This window comes from Cervus elaphus, chromosome 9 (assembly GCF_910594005.1).
Source record: "Cervus elaphus chromosome 9, mCerEla1.1, whole genome shotgun sequence".
NCBI lineage: Eukaryota > Metazoa > Chordata > Mammalia > Artiodactyla > Cervidae > Cervus > Cervus elaphus.
The window spans coordinates 61534880-61553279 of NC_057823.1; the positions used below are offsets into that span (position 1 = coordinate 61534880).

The window sequence follows — 18400 nt, forward strand, 5'->3', positions numbered from 1 at the left end:
TTTTACCATTGTTGTATAAAAGAAACTTTAACAAATGTAGGAAATATAAACTCAGAATACTAGGTATTTCTTAAACCAGAATAAAGGCAGCCTGTGTAAAACTGGAAAGCTCACTATATTGTCCAACTTTGTCTTATTTGCCATTACCATGCAAACACTTCATCATGGCTAGAACAGATCCGCAGACCAGGGTGAGGACCACTGTAGGATCTCTCCATTTCTTTCTGGCTCCTTTGGCCATTCTGACTGTCCAGCTGCCTAGCTATTGATTGTGTCTTCAAAATCAGAAGTTCCCACTGCTTTGGGGGTTAATAGTATCTACCATGTGTTAAACACAATGTGATAAAATTGTACTAAGTGATTTATAGATGTCACTTAGTTTAGTTCCCATGACAAATCTGAAGTTGGTTTTACAGTAACCTCATTTGCTATTGAGGAATGTGTGGCATAGTGAGGGCACATCACGAATAGGCTGAGGTCACACTGTTTTTAAGTTGTAGGGCTAGAATCTGAACCCAGAACATACTTTACAGCCCCATGTTCCTAACTACAAGGCCATACTGCCTCAGATAGCTAAAAATCTTGTTTATGGTCGATTATTGATTAGATCTAATGTCTGGATCTCATAATTCCCTCTGTATATTTTTAAGTGTTATCTGAGCTCAGAACTTTAAAAATTGCACTTTGTGCTAGGTGTGGTAAGGCAGCTCCAAGGATGAAGATGAAAACATTAAATTGTATTAGCTAGTAGATATAAATATACTTACAGATATATGTGTATGTGTTTATGTATATATGTGTGTGTGTATATATATTTATGTGTGTATATGTATATATAAGTATGTGCATCACATGCATGCTCAGTCAAGTCCAGCTCTTTGAGACCCTATGGACTGTAGCCCGCCAGACTCCTTTATCCATGGGATTCTCCAGGCAAGAATACTGGAGTAGGCTGCCATTTCCTTCTCCAGGGGATCTTCCCAATCCAGGCATTGAACCCACCTTTCTTGTGTCTCCTGCATTGGCAGGTGGATTCTTTACCACTGAGCCACCTGAGAAGCCCATTTATACCCACACATACATAGAGAGATTAACTAAAATGTATGCATATATTTATATGTATATATGTATGCATGTATTTCATTATTCAAAAAATATTTACTGAGCACCCACTATGTGCCAAGCATTCTTAATCTTCCTAAGCACAAAATTCTAAGGGAAATTAGAAAACATTTTGACTAGAGATTGAAAGCAGGCAGGCTGCAAGCCACATCTGGCCTATATGGGGATTCTTTTTCACCCACATATCTTTAAAACCCTACAGTCCCCACCATCTCCTAACATCATCTTCCATTCAGGCCCTTCAAGCATCTGTGTGTTCTGCCTGCCCTTGGAGGCATTTATATCTAAAGTATAACCCCGATCTGAGACCTCTCACTTCACAGGCAAGGAAATGTCTATGGATGGTATAACTGGCTTCCCCAAGTGGAGTCAACAGCAGAGATGAGACAAGAATTCACATCAACTGATTCCAAATCTGGATAAAGTAGGAGGCAGAGCAGTATTATCTCCCTACTAATACTGTCTTCAACTCAGCCATACCTATCTGATAGGGGCCTGTCCAATCTCTCTTCCTGGAAAGACCACAGCTTCCTGGAAAATTCTTTAGGAACCATCTGCCAATGGAAACACAGGGTTTGCAAACATGGATTTCAAAAAATTTGAAAAGTGAGCAGAATAATTCATTAAAATAACAATGATGGTAATAATGATAAGTATTATTGTCATTTGGATTACTCTTATTTTAATAGTGGCAAACATTCATTGAGAACTTACTTTTTATCAAGCATTATGAAAAAGAGGGAAGCTCAACAGGCATGGGGTATTTTCTAGCTCAGCAATTAGTTTGTCAGTTAAATAACTAACAAAGAGATCCCACTCCATTCTACTGTCAGACTCTTTGACACACAGGGCCCATGGCCTGGAATCACGTTTATTGTCACTCTGCTGGAATTTATACTACCTCCTAACAAGGATTCTCAGACTTTAGTGTGAAAAACATCCCCTGATATTTAAGGGGAGCTTACATAAATTGAAAATTTTTAGATCCAACCCCAGGAGAGACTGAGGAAAACCAGGGGGTATAAACTTGTAGTAAAATCCCCAAGTGACTCTGGTACAAATGGTCCCCAGTCCCCACAAACACTGCATTGGAGACCAGGCAGTGTATTTCTTCTTTGATGCAATGTCCATTTGAAATTTTGGGTTTCCTCCATTTCATCTAATTTTTGTGCAAATCTTAACTGTTAAAAAAAGAACAAAAAAGATAAAAAGCATCCAGGTTTGTCCCCTCCCTGGCACCACGGATGTCCGTATCTACAAATGTGCCTGCTCTGTTCTATGCAGACTTCAGTGTGCTCTGGGACCCTCTCCCAGGATTTGAGTGGCTACTCACTGGTGGAAAGGGAGAAGCAGGGGTTCCAAGGCTGACACTGGCACCAGGCCCCGCTGACCCGTCACCAAGGACACGCCTTCCCACTTAGACTCGCCTTCAGCCATCTTCACCGAGATTAACTCATTCTCGCAAAGTGTCAAATACTCCCCTTCCTTCTCAGCTGGCTGATCCACAGAGCACATGGCTCTGCAGAAGAAGTGACCTGTAGATAGTGAGACAAGCTCTTTCCAAGGAGTAGCAGGAAGTGAAAAGGGAGTATCCACTGTGTATATTTCCATCAGAGCTCAAATACTTTTCTTTCTGAAAATGAAGTATACAGTCCAGGAAGAGGTGCTACAGGAGGTCTTTGTGACCCCAGGAAGTTGGTACCAGGTTCAAAAAAAAAAAAAAACCACTGAGAGGGAATTCACTTAAAATAGGCACCAAAAATTCCAAATAATTCTCAAGAATGAGGTTTAATTGGGACTTCACCTTGAGAAAAGATGAAACAAAGTTAGTGAAAATATATTTAAGGCAACTTCAGTTATAACTGGGCTGCCGTCTGTGGGGTCACATAGAGCCGGACACGACTGAAGTGACTTAGCAGCAGCAGCAGCAGTTATAATTGCAACCTCATGCTTTCATGCTTAATCTTAAGATCAAAAAAGAATAAATTAAGTTGATTTGGGTGAACATAATTTCTCCAACAGTCGTACAGTATGCAAGTTTTTCTTTCATGTATGATTCATGTGATACAATCAGAAAGAGAATTATTCTGCAAAATATTCTACAGAAATCTGGCTCTTTCACTGTGTCTATGATGTCATCAGTTGTTAACCAGTTGATTGCAGCCTAGATCAAGCCTTTCTTGTAAACAGATTGGTGGGTGTTCCACCAAAGAAGTTTTCTAATATCACTTTCTTTAATTTCATGAAATTATGCAAGTTTTGCAAGATCTGCAATTTTATTTTACAATCAAATTATATCACATGCTTGGAATAGTGGTTCTTAATCTTGGGTGCATGTTAGAATAATCTGCAACTTTTGAAAAATACCAAAGCCTGACCCCCATTTCTGGAGATAAACTGACCCCAGTGGAGCCCTGACATGGGCATCTTCTTAAAAATTCTCAAGTAGTTCCAACATCAGACAATCAGTAAGACTGGCCAACACAGCTGTTCATGTGATATTGATGTTAAACTGAGATGCTTGAAATAATACTATAACAGATGGGTTCATTTGTGAATATTTTCATGTTTGAATGGCTTTTGCCTCCCTCTGTATCCTATTGCAAGGACTCTGATAACAAATATCCAGGTAAGACCCTCATTCCCACCCCTACACCATACTCACCTTCCTGGATCAGGAGTCCCAGGTATATAGTTTCCAGGTGTTTATCATCTATTGACACGTGGATCTCTGTATCCTCCACCAGTCGACAGTTGAGCCAGTACTTGTGGTCAAAAAGGAGATGCTCCAGACATGTGGATACGTAGCCTAAGTCAAGCCCAACAGGATTCCTCAACAACATGATTCCTATCATTAGCTGAGCATTAGGGTGAGCAATTTCCCACCTGAATTTCTCCCCCAGACCTTCATCCCTAACCTGACTACATTTAACTGGAATTAGAAGAGCATAGAGAGGTAGCTAGAAATTTTCTAAAACTGATTAGTTCTTCTCAACATCTATTGGGAAGTATAAATCATTTTTAAATCATGTTTATTTTCAACATATTATGAGTCTCCATAAACGCAGAACAAGATTATCAAACCAAACTACCTTTTTATAACATACCCATAGAGGAATCTCCAAGATTACAATGTTGACTCTGGGGGTTCCTGGTTCCCCCTTAAAGTTCTCCTGACCAAATCCAAATTCTTATATCCCTGATGATGCAGTAGCCAGGGAGATTCTCTATGATCCATAAGTGAGTCAGGATTTACTTTAACATTCCTCTGACCCTCCCCTTACCTCATGCCCAGTAAGATCTCATTTGTTAAAACCAGACTAAAAACTATGCAAATTGCAAAACTGTAATGATAATGGATAGTATTTTAAACATTCCTATAAATTTAAACGATTTGTATTAAAATTTTGATTCTACACTAGACTTCCTTACTTTCTTAAGATGCAAAACCTGTCTTTTTCCATTCTGACTCTCCACTGTACTGATTTAGGCCCTGTGTATCTTCTGTAACAGTGCCTATCATTCTTTAATGTGCACAAAAATCACCTGGGACATTATTAAAATAGAGATGCTGGTTCAGTAGGTTTAGGGTGGGGCCTATTGTTGTTCATTTGCTAAGGATTCCATTTTTCTAACAAGCCCCACTTGATGCTGATTCTGCTGGTCCATGGAGCACACTTTGAATAATAAGCTTCTCTACTGGTCACAGAAGCAAATGGGTAGAGTGGAGAGTAGAAAATCACCTTGACTATAAGAGAAGAATTTATGGCTTCTAGTGAAGAGCCATCTTGACCCTCCTCCCCTACATGAAATCACTTCCTGTGGTTTGCATGGAGCCCAACATTGTCTAAGAGATATAAAACATGTGCATCAATTCAAGAGGCCTCCTCCTGCTTTGCTTGGTTTTACTTTGCAATTGTAACTTCCCTATCATGAGTTACTCTCCATGGAGATGATAGGTAAACTATTTCCCCCCACACTGGTACTGGTGCTGTGCCCCAATATTCTTCTTTACCTTCTAGAAAACCCTTCATCCTGAGGCCTCTTTAGCAGACAATTCCCCCATATCTTTCTTTGACTCTTCCAAAAACATGGAACATGGATCTGGAACTATTTTGAACAGCTATTTAGATCCTACCTAAGGCTGGTTTCTTTTTCATTTTAACCATAAATTTTGAATCTATCTCTATTTTGAATTTTGTAGATGAACAATAACTGTTGGGCAATTTTAACTGATTATCTAATAATCACTCCTTGAAACAAAGAAGTGCTGCATGTGACATTTCAGTGCAGTATCTGCTTTAGATTTAGTTCCAGGAAGTTTGTGATATTTCTATTAGAACATCCAATTAGGTGCTATCTTTTTTCATTATCAGAGCCACACCAATTCCTTAATGTCAAGCTCTACAAAATGGCTGACCTGAGACACAGGTGCTCCTTTACCTGCCTGCTCCATGTCATACCTAAGTTCAGGTAGGTGGAGAACTTCCAGATTTCCTCCATAGTCTTAAAGGTGATGAGGAACTGGGCTTTCTGGGACTGGATACCCACCAACCTGGCTGAGAGGTCCTGAGTAAAGAGAATAATGAATCAGTCTGGGATGACAGAAGTGTTCTGTGAACAAGTTCACATATGACAACATGCTGTGTATGAACTTCTTTTTTTGAGATGTAATTGACATATAACATTGTATTAATTTTTACTGTGCAATATATTGATATAACATATATATATATATTGTGAAATGATGACGACAGTAAGTTTAGTTAATATCCACCACCTCATATAATTACAGATTCATTTTTTCTTGTGATGAGAACTTTTAAGATCTATTCTCTTAGTAACTTTTAAATATTCAATATAGTATTGTTAACTACAGTCACCATGCTACATGTCACATCCCCAGCACTTATTTATCTTATAACTGGAAGCTTGTACCTTTTAACTACTTTCACCAATTCTGGTGTATATTTTTTACATCACCAGAAAAACAAAAAGGAAATAACTTAAATGTTCATCAATAGATACTGGTTAAGATAAATTATGATTCATCCATTCAATAGATACATTATATATTATAAAATTATAATATTATATATTCATAAAAAATCTCTTTGTGAATTGATACAGGCTCCAAATCTACCCTCTGAATGAAACAACAGCAACAACAAAAAGAAACCAAAGTGTAGAACTATGCACAGAAAATGTTATCTTGTGTGTTTAAAAAAAAAAAGTACGTGTTAGAGGGTGAAGAATGCATCACAGAAGGCACCTTGGAAGTAAATTCAATTGTGAATCTCTGTTTAATAATTATCTTTATGAAACTAGCAAACAGAAAAACAAAAGCATACAAAAATAAAAAGTATCCATAATCCCTCCTCCCAGGGTTCATCAATATTAACAACTTTGTCTATGAACTTTGAACCTTTTATCCTGAACGTGAGTTTCTATGTAACTATTTAGTTTGTCACTAAACAATGTTTTATGAACCATTTCCCAAGTCATTAAATAATCTGCATTATTTTTAATGGTTATTTATGCCATTCTCACACTAAGATAATTAATTCTTAATGATTTATTATGATTAGACATTTGAGTTGTTTTAATTTTCTAACATCCTAAACAGTACTGTGATAAACATTCGATATCTAAACCTTTACCTGCATCCTTGATTGTTTTGACACAAGTAATTCCAAAAAGTGTAATTGGGAATACATGTTTTCAATCCTAAAATACAGGAGCCAAATTACCCTCCAAAAGGCTGTAAATTTACACACTAGCAGAGCAAGAAGAGACCTGCAACACTTACCCCCTCTTTTTAAATACCTGAATAAAAAGGCCTGAATCACTGCCCAGACTTGGTTTTCCCCTAAAACATTTCTCTTCTGTTTGTCCAAGCTTTTGAACTTGACAATAACAAGTTAGGATCAGAAAGTCCCTCTCCCTCCAGGCCAGGTCCTACCATCAAAGATCAACCCATGAAATCCTATCCTGATAGGTTGATTTTATCAACCCCTGAAATCCAACCTTGGAGAAAGAAGAGGACAGAGGATCAAAGAAAAAACCCCTACATCAGCAAAGTCAACTCTGAGATTCTCCCATCCCAGGCCCCAAAAGGCCTCAGGTCCTTGGGAGATGTGGATCCTGGTAGTCAGGGAAGAGGGTCCTTAGTAAAAATTGGTTTACAAGGAATTTACTACACACCAGGCACTTCAGCAATAGTTTGATGAGCAATGCTTCATTTAACTTTCACAATAACCCTAGAAAAGAGGAGTCAACCCATTCCAAATACACTTATATTACATTTAACCATTTCTGAAATAAAAGAAGAGGAAGCATGACATCATAAATAATTGTCATCACTTATTTTCCTTCTCAAAATAATAAATTTATAATCAAATGGCATTTCAGACTTAATAGGAAATGGTATTATTCCTGTTTCATACTCAAGGATGCCAGAGCGCAGACAGGGTAAGTCAAGGGAGCCATGACACCCAAACTGGATCTCAGATTCAACTGACTCCAAGCCCCAGCAGGCCAGTTTACACCACCAAACCCAGTTCTTGCCCATGTCAAAAGTGACTCAAATTAAAAGAAACTCAGTGGTGCCAGTTAGTAGCTAATCCCTCCAAATTCTTGAATTCTGGAGATTTAAAAACAAAACCATTCTGCTATTTATAATATATCTACTATTTCTGGAGCACATCCTACCACCCAAGCACAACACCAAGCTCTCTACAGATACTATCTCATTTACTTCTCCCAACAAACCAAACACTATCTTTTTTATTATAAGGCTGATTAAGAGAGTATGTTCCTTTTTTAAATTCGTATCAAATTCATACAGAGACTGTAAAATAACTAGAACATGTTAGTTTAATATGTAAAGCAGTGTTCTCTTTCCCCCATCTCTTTTAACAACTTACAGCAACTTTTAACTATTTCTGCCTTTAATTCTCCTAGCAACTATGACACCACCCTTATGGAAGAAAGTGAAGAAGAACTAAAGAGCCTCTTGATGAAAGTGAAAAAGGAGAGTGAAAAAGTTGGCTTAAAGCTCAACATTCAGAAAATGAAGATCATGGCATCCAGTCCCATCACTTCATGACAAATAGATGGGGAAACAGTGGCTGACTTTATTTTTCTGGGCTCCAAAAGCACTGCAGATGGTGATTGCAGCCATCAAATTAAAAGACACTTACTCCTTGGAAGGAAAGTCATGACCAACCTATGTTATGACAGCATATTAAAAAGCAGAGACATTACTTTGTCAACAAAGTTCCGTCTAGTCAAGGCTATGGTTTTTCCAGTGGTCATGTATGGATGGGAGAGTTGGACTATGAAGAAAGTTGAGAGCCAAAGAATTGATGCTTTTGAACTGTGGTGTTGGAGAAGACTCTTGAGAGTCCCTTGGACTGCAAGGAGATCCAACCAGTCCATCCTAAAGGAGATCAGTCCTGGGTGTTCATTGGAAGGACTGATGTTGAAGCTGAAACTCCAATACTTTGGCCACCTGATGCGAAGAGCTGACTCATTGGAAAAGACCCTGATGCTGGGAAAGATTGAGGGCAGGAGGAGAAGAGGATGACAGAGGATGAGATGGTTGGATGGCATCACCGACTCAATGGACATGGGTTTGGGTGAACTCCGGGAGTTGGTGATGGACAGGGAGGCCTGGCGTGCTGCGGTTCATGGGATCGCAAAGAGTCGGACACGACGGAGCGACTAAACTGACTGAAGTACCCCCTAAAATATAAATAATTTAATTATACCCTCCTTCCTTGGTTTAGAACTTGAAGATACTATCTACCTACTATGAAAGATGAGAAACTGGTTTATCTTATTGTCTTTTCCTCCTCTCATTCTAAATTTTATAGCTATTAATTTTTGATTGGTAACTTTGGTACTTAAAAAAAGTACACTTAGAGGTTACCAGTGACTGAGGAAAGGGGATAGAGGAGAGTTATTGTTTAGTGGGTACAGTGTTTTAGTTCAGGATGATGAGAAATTCCGGAATGGATAGTGGTGATGGTTGCACAATAATATAAATGCATTTAATATCACTGATGTGTACAGTAAAAATCATTAAAACTGAAAATGTTATGTATATTTTATCACAATTTTTAAGAGTCAAATTCACAACATTTTTTAAAAAGTATACTTGATATTATAATGATTCCCATTCTACAGAAGTATGCAGGCAATCAAAAATTAATAGATTTAAAATGAAGCTTTCTCTGACTCTGATTCCAAGGGTTGACCCATTCCTGCTGAGCAGAGAACCTATACATTATTGTGCATTCAGTTAGAAGTTTTCTTGAGGGATTTTGTTCCTGGCACTGTCCTAAGTGCTGGGGAGAGTATAGGTAGTGGAAGGACAAAAGATGAGGTTGCACTGCTCCCAGAAGCTCACCTTAAACAATGCACGCACCTCCTGGTCCTCATTCTCCAGTGCCCAGAGCCGCCTCCTGGCTGCTTCCTGCAAGGGGCCATTTACACACCTTCTGGAGCGGCTCTTCACACTGAAGGAGAGTGTCAGATCTTAAAGAGAACAAAGGGAGAAAGATCAGGATGGAAATGCACTAATAGGGAAGAAAAAATTAGATAACCCCCAATGATTCCCACATCCATTCCCTAAAGTGGTGGTCTCATCAATTAGAGATTGTTAAGTAATTGTTAAGTAATCTTAACAATTCTCTGAACACATTCTTGAAACTTCTCCCCTCTCAAAAAAAAAAAAAAGATTTATCTATCTATCTATCTATATATATATGCTGAAGCCCAGAATGTTCTAGAATCTCAGGAACTGCTACAGTTGGGTTGGTTATTTCTGTTTGTACAGGGTATATTCCTAGCTGTCTGGCCTTGAAGGAACAGTACCACACAGAACCAGCTAAAACATATTTCCTACTGCGGATGATTTGTGAAAGTTTCCAAAGAATATGAAACTTATCCATATTTACAGAAGAGTATTTATATGTCAGATTTATGATATGTAATAAATATCATTTATGCATTATACATTGCTGTTGTTGTGTCTGACTCCCTTGCAACTCCATGGAGTCATACCAGCCTCCTGTAGCCCACGAGGCTCCTCTGTCCATGGCATTTCCCAGGCAAGAGTACTGGAATGGGCTGCCATTTCCTTCTCCAGGGGATCTTCCCAACCCAAGGATTGAACCCACATCTCTTACATTGCAAGCTGATTCTTTACCACTAAGTCACCAGGGAAGCCCATGCATTATACTTATACACATGTATTTCCTCTAATATGCTTCTTTCTGATAATGCATTTATTGTTTGTCAGGATAAATGGTTAATATATTATAGCTTATCTTTAATATCGTCAAAATGCACATTCATTCAAACCAACACTCTGAACAGAAGCTGTTTTAGGTGCTAGGATACAGTGTGAACAAAATAAACATGGTCCTGCTCTCATGGAGCTTGTGTTCTTGGCAAGTAACCAATTCCGTGCACACAATAATTTCAGATGGAGAAAAGGGGTATGAGTAAAAAATTGTTAATAGGGTAAAGAGACAGAGTGATGGAGCTGTTAGAGAGTGGATAGTGCTGTCGTGAAAGGCCACGCTGAGGAGGTTCATTATTATAACTGCACTTTGCCATGTGTCTTCTTTAGACAATAAGTAGCAATACCATTAACAATTTTCAAACACAATGAACCATGAAGGCATCAACTGGATAAGCAGAGGTTTGTCTTCTAGTCTTAACTTGCCAGGGCTTCTGTAAATTCCTGAACACATTAAAGACAGCCCTTGTCATGCTCACCTGAGCACACAGGCAGCCTAAACTTCTATCTTTAAAAAGGTTTGTCTCTAATGCAGAAGTTGCGGAAATGCTGTGGCTGCAGGCCAGCTCCAACACGACAATATCCACTGACCTGACATCGGTGAGAGCTTCAGGTGGATGTTTATTCCACGCTGCTCCTCCCTGGCCTGTTTTCTAATCTCATGCAAGTCCTCCATCTTCAGCAGTCCAGGTCCAATGTTCATCTGGTAGCCTCACTGAACACTGATCTCTGGGAGGAGGTAAGCCCAGGGAGGAGGAGTCACACAGACCTGGGCTCAAGGCTCGGCTCTGCCTTTGTTAACTGCACCAGCCTGAGCAGTTAATTACCCCTCTACACTTGACTTTTCTCATTAGCTGAAGAGCTTTTACAGTACAATCCCACAGAATTTTTAAGAGGCTTACTAAATGAGATTATGTGCATAAAGCATTCTGTTCCATGTTGGGTGCATACTAAACATTCAAAAAACACATTAAGCATTAGCTGTTGTCCGTCACAAACCCCTATCCCTACCCTAGTACTCCAGCAGTTTCTGCTCACTGCCCTCATCATGTTACACTGTAATTAACCTTGACACTAACTGATTCTGTGATTTCTTTTCACTAAACTTCTTGTCCTTCCAAAGCCTGATCCAAACTCCCCTCCAGAATCTCCCCTAGAAAAGCTCCTGATAAGTGATGTCCCCTTCAAAGTGAATCTCCTTGCCATGCACTTGAGTTCATGGTTATGGAACTCAAAAGACCTGGATTTAAACAAGCAGACTGCTTTTGGATCTCAACCAGTGAGAGCTGATACTCAGAGCAACACCTCCAGGCCAACATGGGATCCTACAGTGCCCACTGAGGACAAGGGAATAAGTCAAATTCACTCTACTTTTAGTGCAAAGTACGTTTTGTCACTTTTTTTAATCCTTCTGAAAACTAGTGGTTTAATCATGATAAGGTATCTGATTGACTATCTGTGACTCTTTCTCATGAAGAAGAGGTTGGCAGTTGGAGCTGAGTCTCCCCTTCCTACACTATGATCTTCTTGGAAACAGCACCATAGCAGAAAATGCTGAAAGATAGACAAGTTCTGGCTTAGGAGGTTAAGTTTCGCCTACATGTACCCTTTGTTCATTCACTGATAGGATAAAATGCTGACTCCACTGTGTTCATGAAACAATAGATGGCTGGCGATTCAGCCTTTTCAGAGATGGCCCAAGCTGACAGACAGATAAGAATGTGGCATGACATTATACACTATCTGTTTACATAGTACATATCCTTTGAAACATTCATACTGCAGATCTTTTTTCACAAATCTTGATTTTGTATGCTGTAGAGAAATACATACTTGGGAGACAACAGGGCATCATGGTTACAAACAAGGACCGGGGATTGAATCCCTTTCTCCTCATGTATTAACTGTGTGGCACTGGGGAACTTACCCCACTCTGTGAGTCTCTGTTTGCCACCTTTGAAATGCAGAATGTGGTGCCACCTCCTAGAAGTGAGTATGTGACGATGAAAAGTAAATGCAGGCATGACTTAGCATGTGCTTGGTACGTGATTTGCCATTAAAAATGGTCCCTGTTACTGGATAATAGAAACTGGGTTTTCCCCAGGTTTATCCTCAGAATTTCCAGTACAAGCTTCAGCTCAGTTGTACCTCTCTCTCTGGATGGTTCTCTTTGCCAATTTCATTAAAGTCTCTTAAAGATAACATTGTGAAAAATATGTATTAAGAAAAAGATTTTTTCTACTTTAATTTCTACTTTAATGAAAATCTTTTTTTTCATTCTGAAAGAATCAGACAGACACCCTTCTGCTCCGCCAAAAAGAATCAGACAGACACCCTTCTGCTCAGCCAATCTCATCCCACATACTCAACCCTTTATGCCCTTATATATTTAATAACCTCTGTATAAGGTTGTATATAGAAGACAAACAAGACCTCCATGGACTTATTCAATCATTCATGTGTTTATTTACCAAACATTTTCTGAGCACCATTACATATGTACAAGCAACTCTTTTAGGTACTGTGTAGAATACTTGATTATTCAAAAAATTGCACCTGTCCTTCAGCACCTTAAAATCTATTTGGTGATATATACTTTATTAAATACAGCAAATATGTATAGAATTCCTAATATGTACCAGATTGTGAAAAGCTTTCAGAGTCAGCTGAGATGGTTTGGCTTTAATCACACAGGCAATGGAGAGCATTGGAAGATTTGTGGGCAAGTGAATATCACAGTCAAGGTCATGCTTACAAAGATGTATTTAATGGTGGTGCCTAGGAAGGATCAGAGGGAGGGAAATTGTAGATGAGACTGATAAGGGGGTTACTGTAACATTCTACATGAAAAATATTTTTAAATAAGTTTTGTCTTTGGGGTTTAAATACCTGGAATCATGTTCTGTGGCAGGAAACATTTTTCCTTGTTTTCAGATGAGGATATAAACTCACTGGATATGGTTGGATCCTTGGAAGAAGTGTCTTTACCTGGAGGAGATCAAATGAAAGATCATTTGTGAGAGTGTAAGAAAGCCATAAGCAAGGGTTACAAGTTTTTGTCAAGCAATCATTCTTTTCTCCGGGCTGGTGGTCCAGAAGAATTCTAATTATTATCACTTTTGCCTTAGAATTATTTTCTCAACTAAAGCATGCTATCTCAATGCTACAGCAGCCTGGGTATCTCCACTTTATTTTAAAAAGGGGGAAAAAAAACAGATTTCCTACCTACAGGTCAGAGTGAGTCCCATGGCTTACATGTTCAATATTTGCTGGGCCTACGAGGTCATAATAAATCTGACTACAGCAAGGTGGATAATGGAAATGCTGGAGCAGAGCAATTGAGAATAACATCCTGAGGGAGGTGACTGGGGCATGGTTGTACTGGCCCTGAAATCTATGATTGGCCCCAAACTATCCTTCTGTCTGCCCACTATACAGACTTCTGTATGGCAGGATTCCTCAACCTCTAGGATCTAATGTCTACTGATCTGAGGTGGAGTTGATGTAATAATAATAGAAATACAGTGCACAATAAATGTAATATGCTGGAATCATCCCAAAACCATTTCCCACCCCCAGTCACTGCAAAAAACTGACTTCCACAAAACCACTCCCTAGTGCCAAAAAGGCTGAGGACCATTGCTTTATGGGATTTCTTTCCTCCCCAGCTCACTAAGATGTTCCTGTCTTTGCAGCTGTAAAACTGGAGTGAAAAAGAGAAGATCATAGCACATACTAGGGTTAAGGAGGAGGCTATTTTGATGGCAAATAGTTGAAAAGGCAAGAAAAGTGCAGTTATAAAGCACAAGGCAGTAGATAGAAAAAAGAACAGAAGAGAAATTTGAAAGTATTGACATGGAATGTGGGCCTCTTTCATGGTATCCTCAAAATACAACAAAAGAACTCAGGTTCTTAACCCATTATTGTTGGTTAGTCTGTTCTTTTGAACATGACACTGCTCAAGAATTCTACCATGGGGTCAGAATATTGTAAGCAATACCTGATACTGGAAATAGGGGTTAGGAATCTTGGCTCAGCTACTAATCGTCAGTCAGTCATCTAATCCATCCAACTTCTTCATTTGTAAAATGCTGGTGGATCAAAGTCAAGCAGATCTACTAGATATGCATTCTGGACCTGTGCTTCTTTTGAAGCACAGGCAGTCCAAGAGTGATAAGGAATGAAGTAATCACGCACCATCCAATCATGGCTGGTTAACCTTGAACCCAAACCCTCATATTGCTGCCAGAAGTCTGCCTTCTTCCATGCCTGTTCAGTGGGATTTTGAGACCAAAGCTGAGGATCTTCCATTTTTTCATAGCAGGAACAGTTAGCGCTTTTTTAGGGTAATGAACAAGGGAGAATGAAATGAATTTAGGCTTGAATGTGCTGTGGGACGGGTCATTAGCTCACAGCTTTTCATGTAGCAATCATGTTAGTGCTGAAATTAGGCAGCTTACCTGGAAGCTAGCAGTAATGAGCTACAGTCTACCAGGATCATTTTGTAGTTCTGCCCCCAGGAACCAAAGTAACTGTAGCAGAAAAGGTTCTGGCTTGAGAATCATGAGATATGAGTTTGCACAAATCAGATTCTCCCATACATAGGTTAAGTGACACTGGTCAGGATATTTCATCTGTCCTTTTTTTTCAGATTTCACTTTTCCTGATTATAGGTGAAGGCTTGATCTGAGTGCTTTTCAACTCTGTCTGCCTATTCAAGTTATCCAAAGGCTTCTGAAAAAGCAGTGACTTTTTAAAATATCAGTGCCTAGGCCTCATCTCCAAAAATGTTAATTTATGTCCTTCATTATGCTACCCAGTCACACATATTTTTCTTTTCTTTTCTCTTCCTTTCCTTTGTTTTCTTCTCTTTTTTTCTTCCCCCTCTCCCAGTGCCGGGAGCCATTATTGGAGATCCCACCCATGACGAGGTCATGAAAAAAATACCTGACACGCAAGGCCATTCAGGATCCCATCCATGAAGAGGTCATGAGGAAAAGACCTGACACGCAAGGCCGTTCAGGATACAAGGGACCCTCCAGGTTGGCCCCGGCCTCTACCCCACCCTGTATCCTCCCCCCTTTTCTGCTGTTGTTCTTGTTTGCCCTGCTGTGGATTCTTGTGTTGCCTGCTGAGAGCTCTCCTGCTCCTCTTTCACTGAATGAGGACCAACTTAAAACCCTAACTAATAAATCCCCTGGACGCTGGTACCCTATGAAGGGGCCAGGGATGAAGGAAATGCTTCAATTCAAACCCTTTTGCTGGCATTCTGGCTTGTTTGATAAATGTGTGTTCTCATTGCAAAAAATGCTCATGATTGTTCTAAACATCCTAAGCACAGTACGCTAACAAAAGAAACCATTAAGCATAGGTCCCTCCACGGGGTGAGAAAGGCTCCACAAATAAAATAGCCACAAATGTGCCTAATAGAAAATAGTTTAGATAGAGATTAGCTTGTGACTTCCTGCAGGTAGTTAACTTTTAGACTAAGAGCCTGTTTTGTGCTATATCTGCTGTTTTTGCAATCCTTCGCATTTCTGTTCTGTAAAAATGTAATCCTATCTAGTTTCCTTGGAGATGACACCTAATAGAAAGAAAATAGATTAACCACAAAAAAGACAGGGTTGGCTACTGAAGTTGCTTAAAGTTACACCAGGTGCAAGCCATAAATTGTCAACAGGCCTGAAAGCCAAAAGATATTATACATAGAGATTATCCATAAAAAGGTCCCTAAGAGGCACAGAGCCCTTTGGGGGGTGAGGAAGCCCTATTAGAGAACACAAAAAATATTATTTTAAAAGTGGTTATTGGATCAACGTTTGATTGCTGTTAATGTGCTGAGGTTGGCAGTAGAAACTATTGTTAATATAGTTAAAGATCCAGAAAAATAAGAGTTTAGCCCTAGCGTAAAAACAATAAGATAATTGTTCATTTTAACCAGGAGTGCTAAACAGGGACTCCCTCACCAGAGCCGGAGAGTCTTTGTGTGCTAAACTTTTTAGATAAATTTAGCTGAGAACTTCCACAAAAAGACTGACCTTTGTGTTAACAGGATTGTATTTCTACTATGTTGCAACCTGCTGTACCATGAGATCACCACTTTTCTGTTTTCTGCTAAGCTCAAGGCCAGAAGGTAATGTACAAAAAAATCTATGGAAAAGACTCTCATAAACAAAAATATACAGAGAACACCTGATTTCGTGAAGGACAAGCTGATGTAATGTTAAACTAAGTCTGTATGCTTATCTCCCCCTTAGAAATGTACCAACTTAGGGTAGAAAGGCTACAATGAAGAATAAAACACTGCCAGACTCTGCTGCACACCCCGGTCTGGTCTCGGTCTCTCTCTTTCTCTCTCTCTCTCTCTCTCTCTCTCTCTCTCTCTCTCACTCGTCGACGCCATTCATCCTGAGGGTACCCCTGGATCCTGCTGGGGCAAAGGCCCCAGCAAGTGGCACCCGAACAGGGACCCAAAAGTAAGTCTCTCATTGTCCAGTGTTTGGAACGGCTAGGACCCCACCAGGGCGTCGCGGGCCCCCCTGCATAAGACAGGTAGGGTAAGGAGGGTGGGTAGGACCCCACTAGCTGGGTAGGTTTCAGGTAAGACCCCACTAGGGTGCTACAGGCCCCCCCTACATAAGAAAGGTAGGGTAAAAAGGTGGGTAGGTTTCAGCTTCCTTCTTTTCTAAGATTAAGATCCTCTCCTTTTTCTTCTTCTAATTACTAACAAAAATGGGCAACAGTTAGTCAAAAGAAAGGCAGCTTTTTATTGGAGTCATAATGCAACTCCTTAACCACAGAGGAATTAAAGTTAAAAAGACCAGTGTTCAGTCCTTTTTTACGTTTGTCCAAGAGCAATGTCCTTGGTTTCCAGAAGGGAGCAGTTCTTACAAATCAAATAATTCTAAATTAAACAATAAATTCCAGGTTCAGGTAAACTGGGAAATATTCAGCATTAAATACCTAATATTAATGTTTGTTTGTTGACCTATCTAATATAGACATGTCTTAGAGTAATTAACATCAAGTAAAATATTTTCATTGTGCCTAGGTTTAATATAAGTTAAATATTATATCTGTTACAAGTTTGTCAACAAAGAAATTACCTCGAGTGAAAAAACTTCTAAAAAATGTAAGTGCGATAAGAGTTTGTATATAAACTCTATTAAGAATAATTATTCTTTAAAAATATCTGTCTACAATAGTCTCTCCAGATTGGTGTAACTTAAATTTCTAAGGGTTGTGCTAAACTAAGTATTGTAAGTCTATTAAATAATTAGGTCATTTCCAAATAAAATAAGATTTTCAAACATTTACTACTAAACACTGATTTTCTTTTACAGAAAAACTAAAGAGATTTGAGCCTACAAATGAATAATGTTTGATGCCATCCTGAGATGTTCGTTAGAATTTTTTTTTTAATTATCACTGGTATTTATGTTCACCAATCTATAAAATGCTAATATGAAAGTCAATTCTTGGTTGCTCAAAAAAAAAAAAGTATGATGTGTGTGTTCAGTAAAGAAGGTATGAAAAATGAAGTTACATTTTACGAAGAAAAAAGGAAGTAAGTCTGACTTACAGTTGGCTGTTCCAGGATGGGAGAACAAATGGGTACAAAAAGTGATTAAAAGGTTTTATGGAAACTAGACCCCAAGGGAAGAGTTTTGTGTATAAATAAAAGTTTTCTTGAGATGTTGAACTGCCTTTGATAATGGATTTTAAGTTTCTTTACCTCTGAAGTGATCTGTTCTATGTTTACCTTTGAAATCTTCTTTGTTACTTTGGCTAAGTGAATATATTATTTCACAGTGATCTATATGACTCTCTCTGACTGAGTGTTATAAACCCTTTTGATATTTATTGACAAAACTGCCTAAATAGCTAGACTTCTAGCTGACTTTGGGATGCTTCAGAGGGCCCCTGAGACATCCCAAAGAGCTATTAAACCACCTGAGTTCATTTGAA

General features: G+C 39.0%; 1 protein-coding gene across 2 annotated transcripts in view; it reads right to left on the reverse strand.

Annotated features, from left to right (window-relative positions):
* SH3TC2 (SH3 domain and tetratricopeptide repeats 2) overlaps positions 1-18400 on the reverse strand; it is a 57048-nt gene that overhangs the window by 26676 nt on the left and 11972 nt on the right. For both annotated transcript variants that reach the window (XM_043913225.1, XM_043913226.1), the window contains exons 2-7: positions 13322-13420; positions 9536-9663; positions 5586-5691; positions 3788-3931; positions 2456-2657; positions 1603-1676 (exon numbers count right to left, since the gene is read on the reverse strand). In XM_043913225.1, the coding sequence (XP_043769160.1) occupies positions 1603-1676; positions 2456-2657; positions 3788-3931; positions 5586-5691; positions 9536-9663; positions 13322-13420 (753 nt within the window). The remainder of the gene's footprint in view (positions 1-1602; positions 1677-2455; positions 2658-3787; positions 3932-5585; positions 5692-9535; positions 9664-13321; positions 13421-18400) is intronic.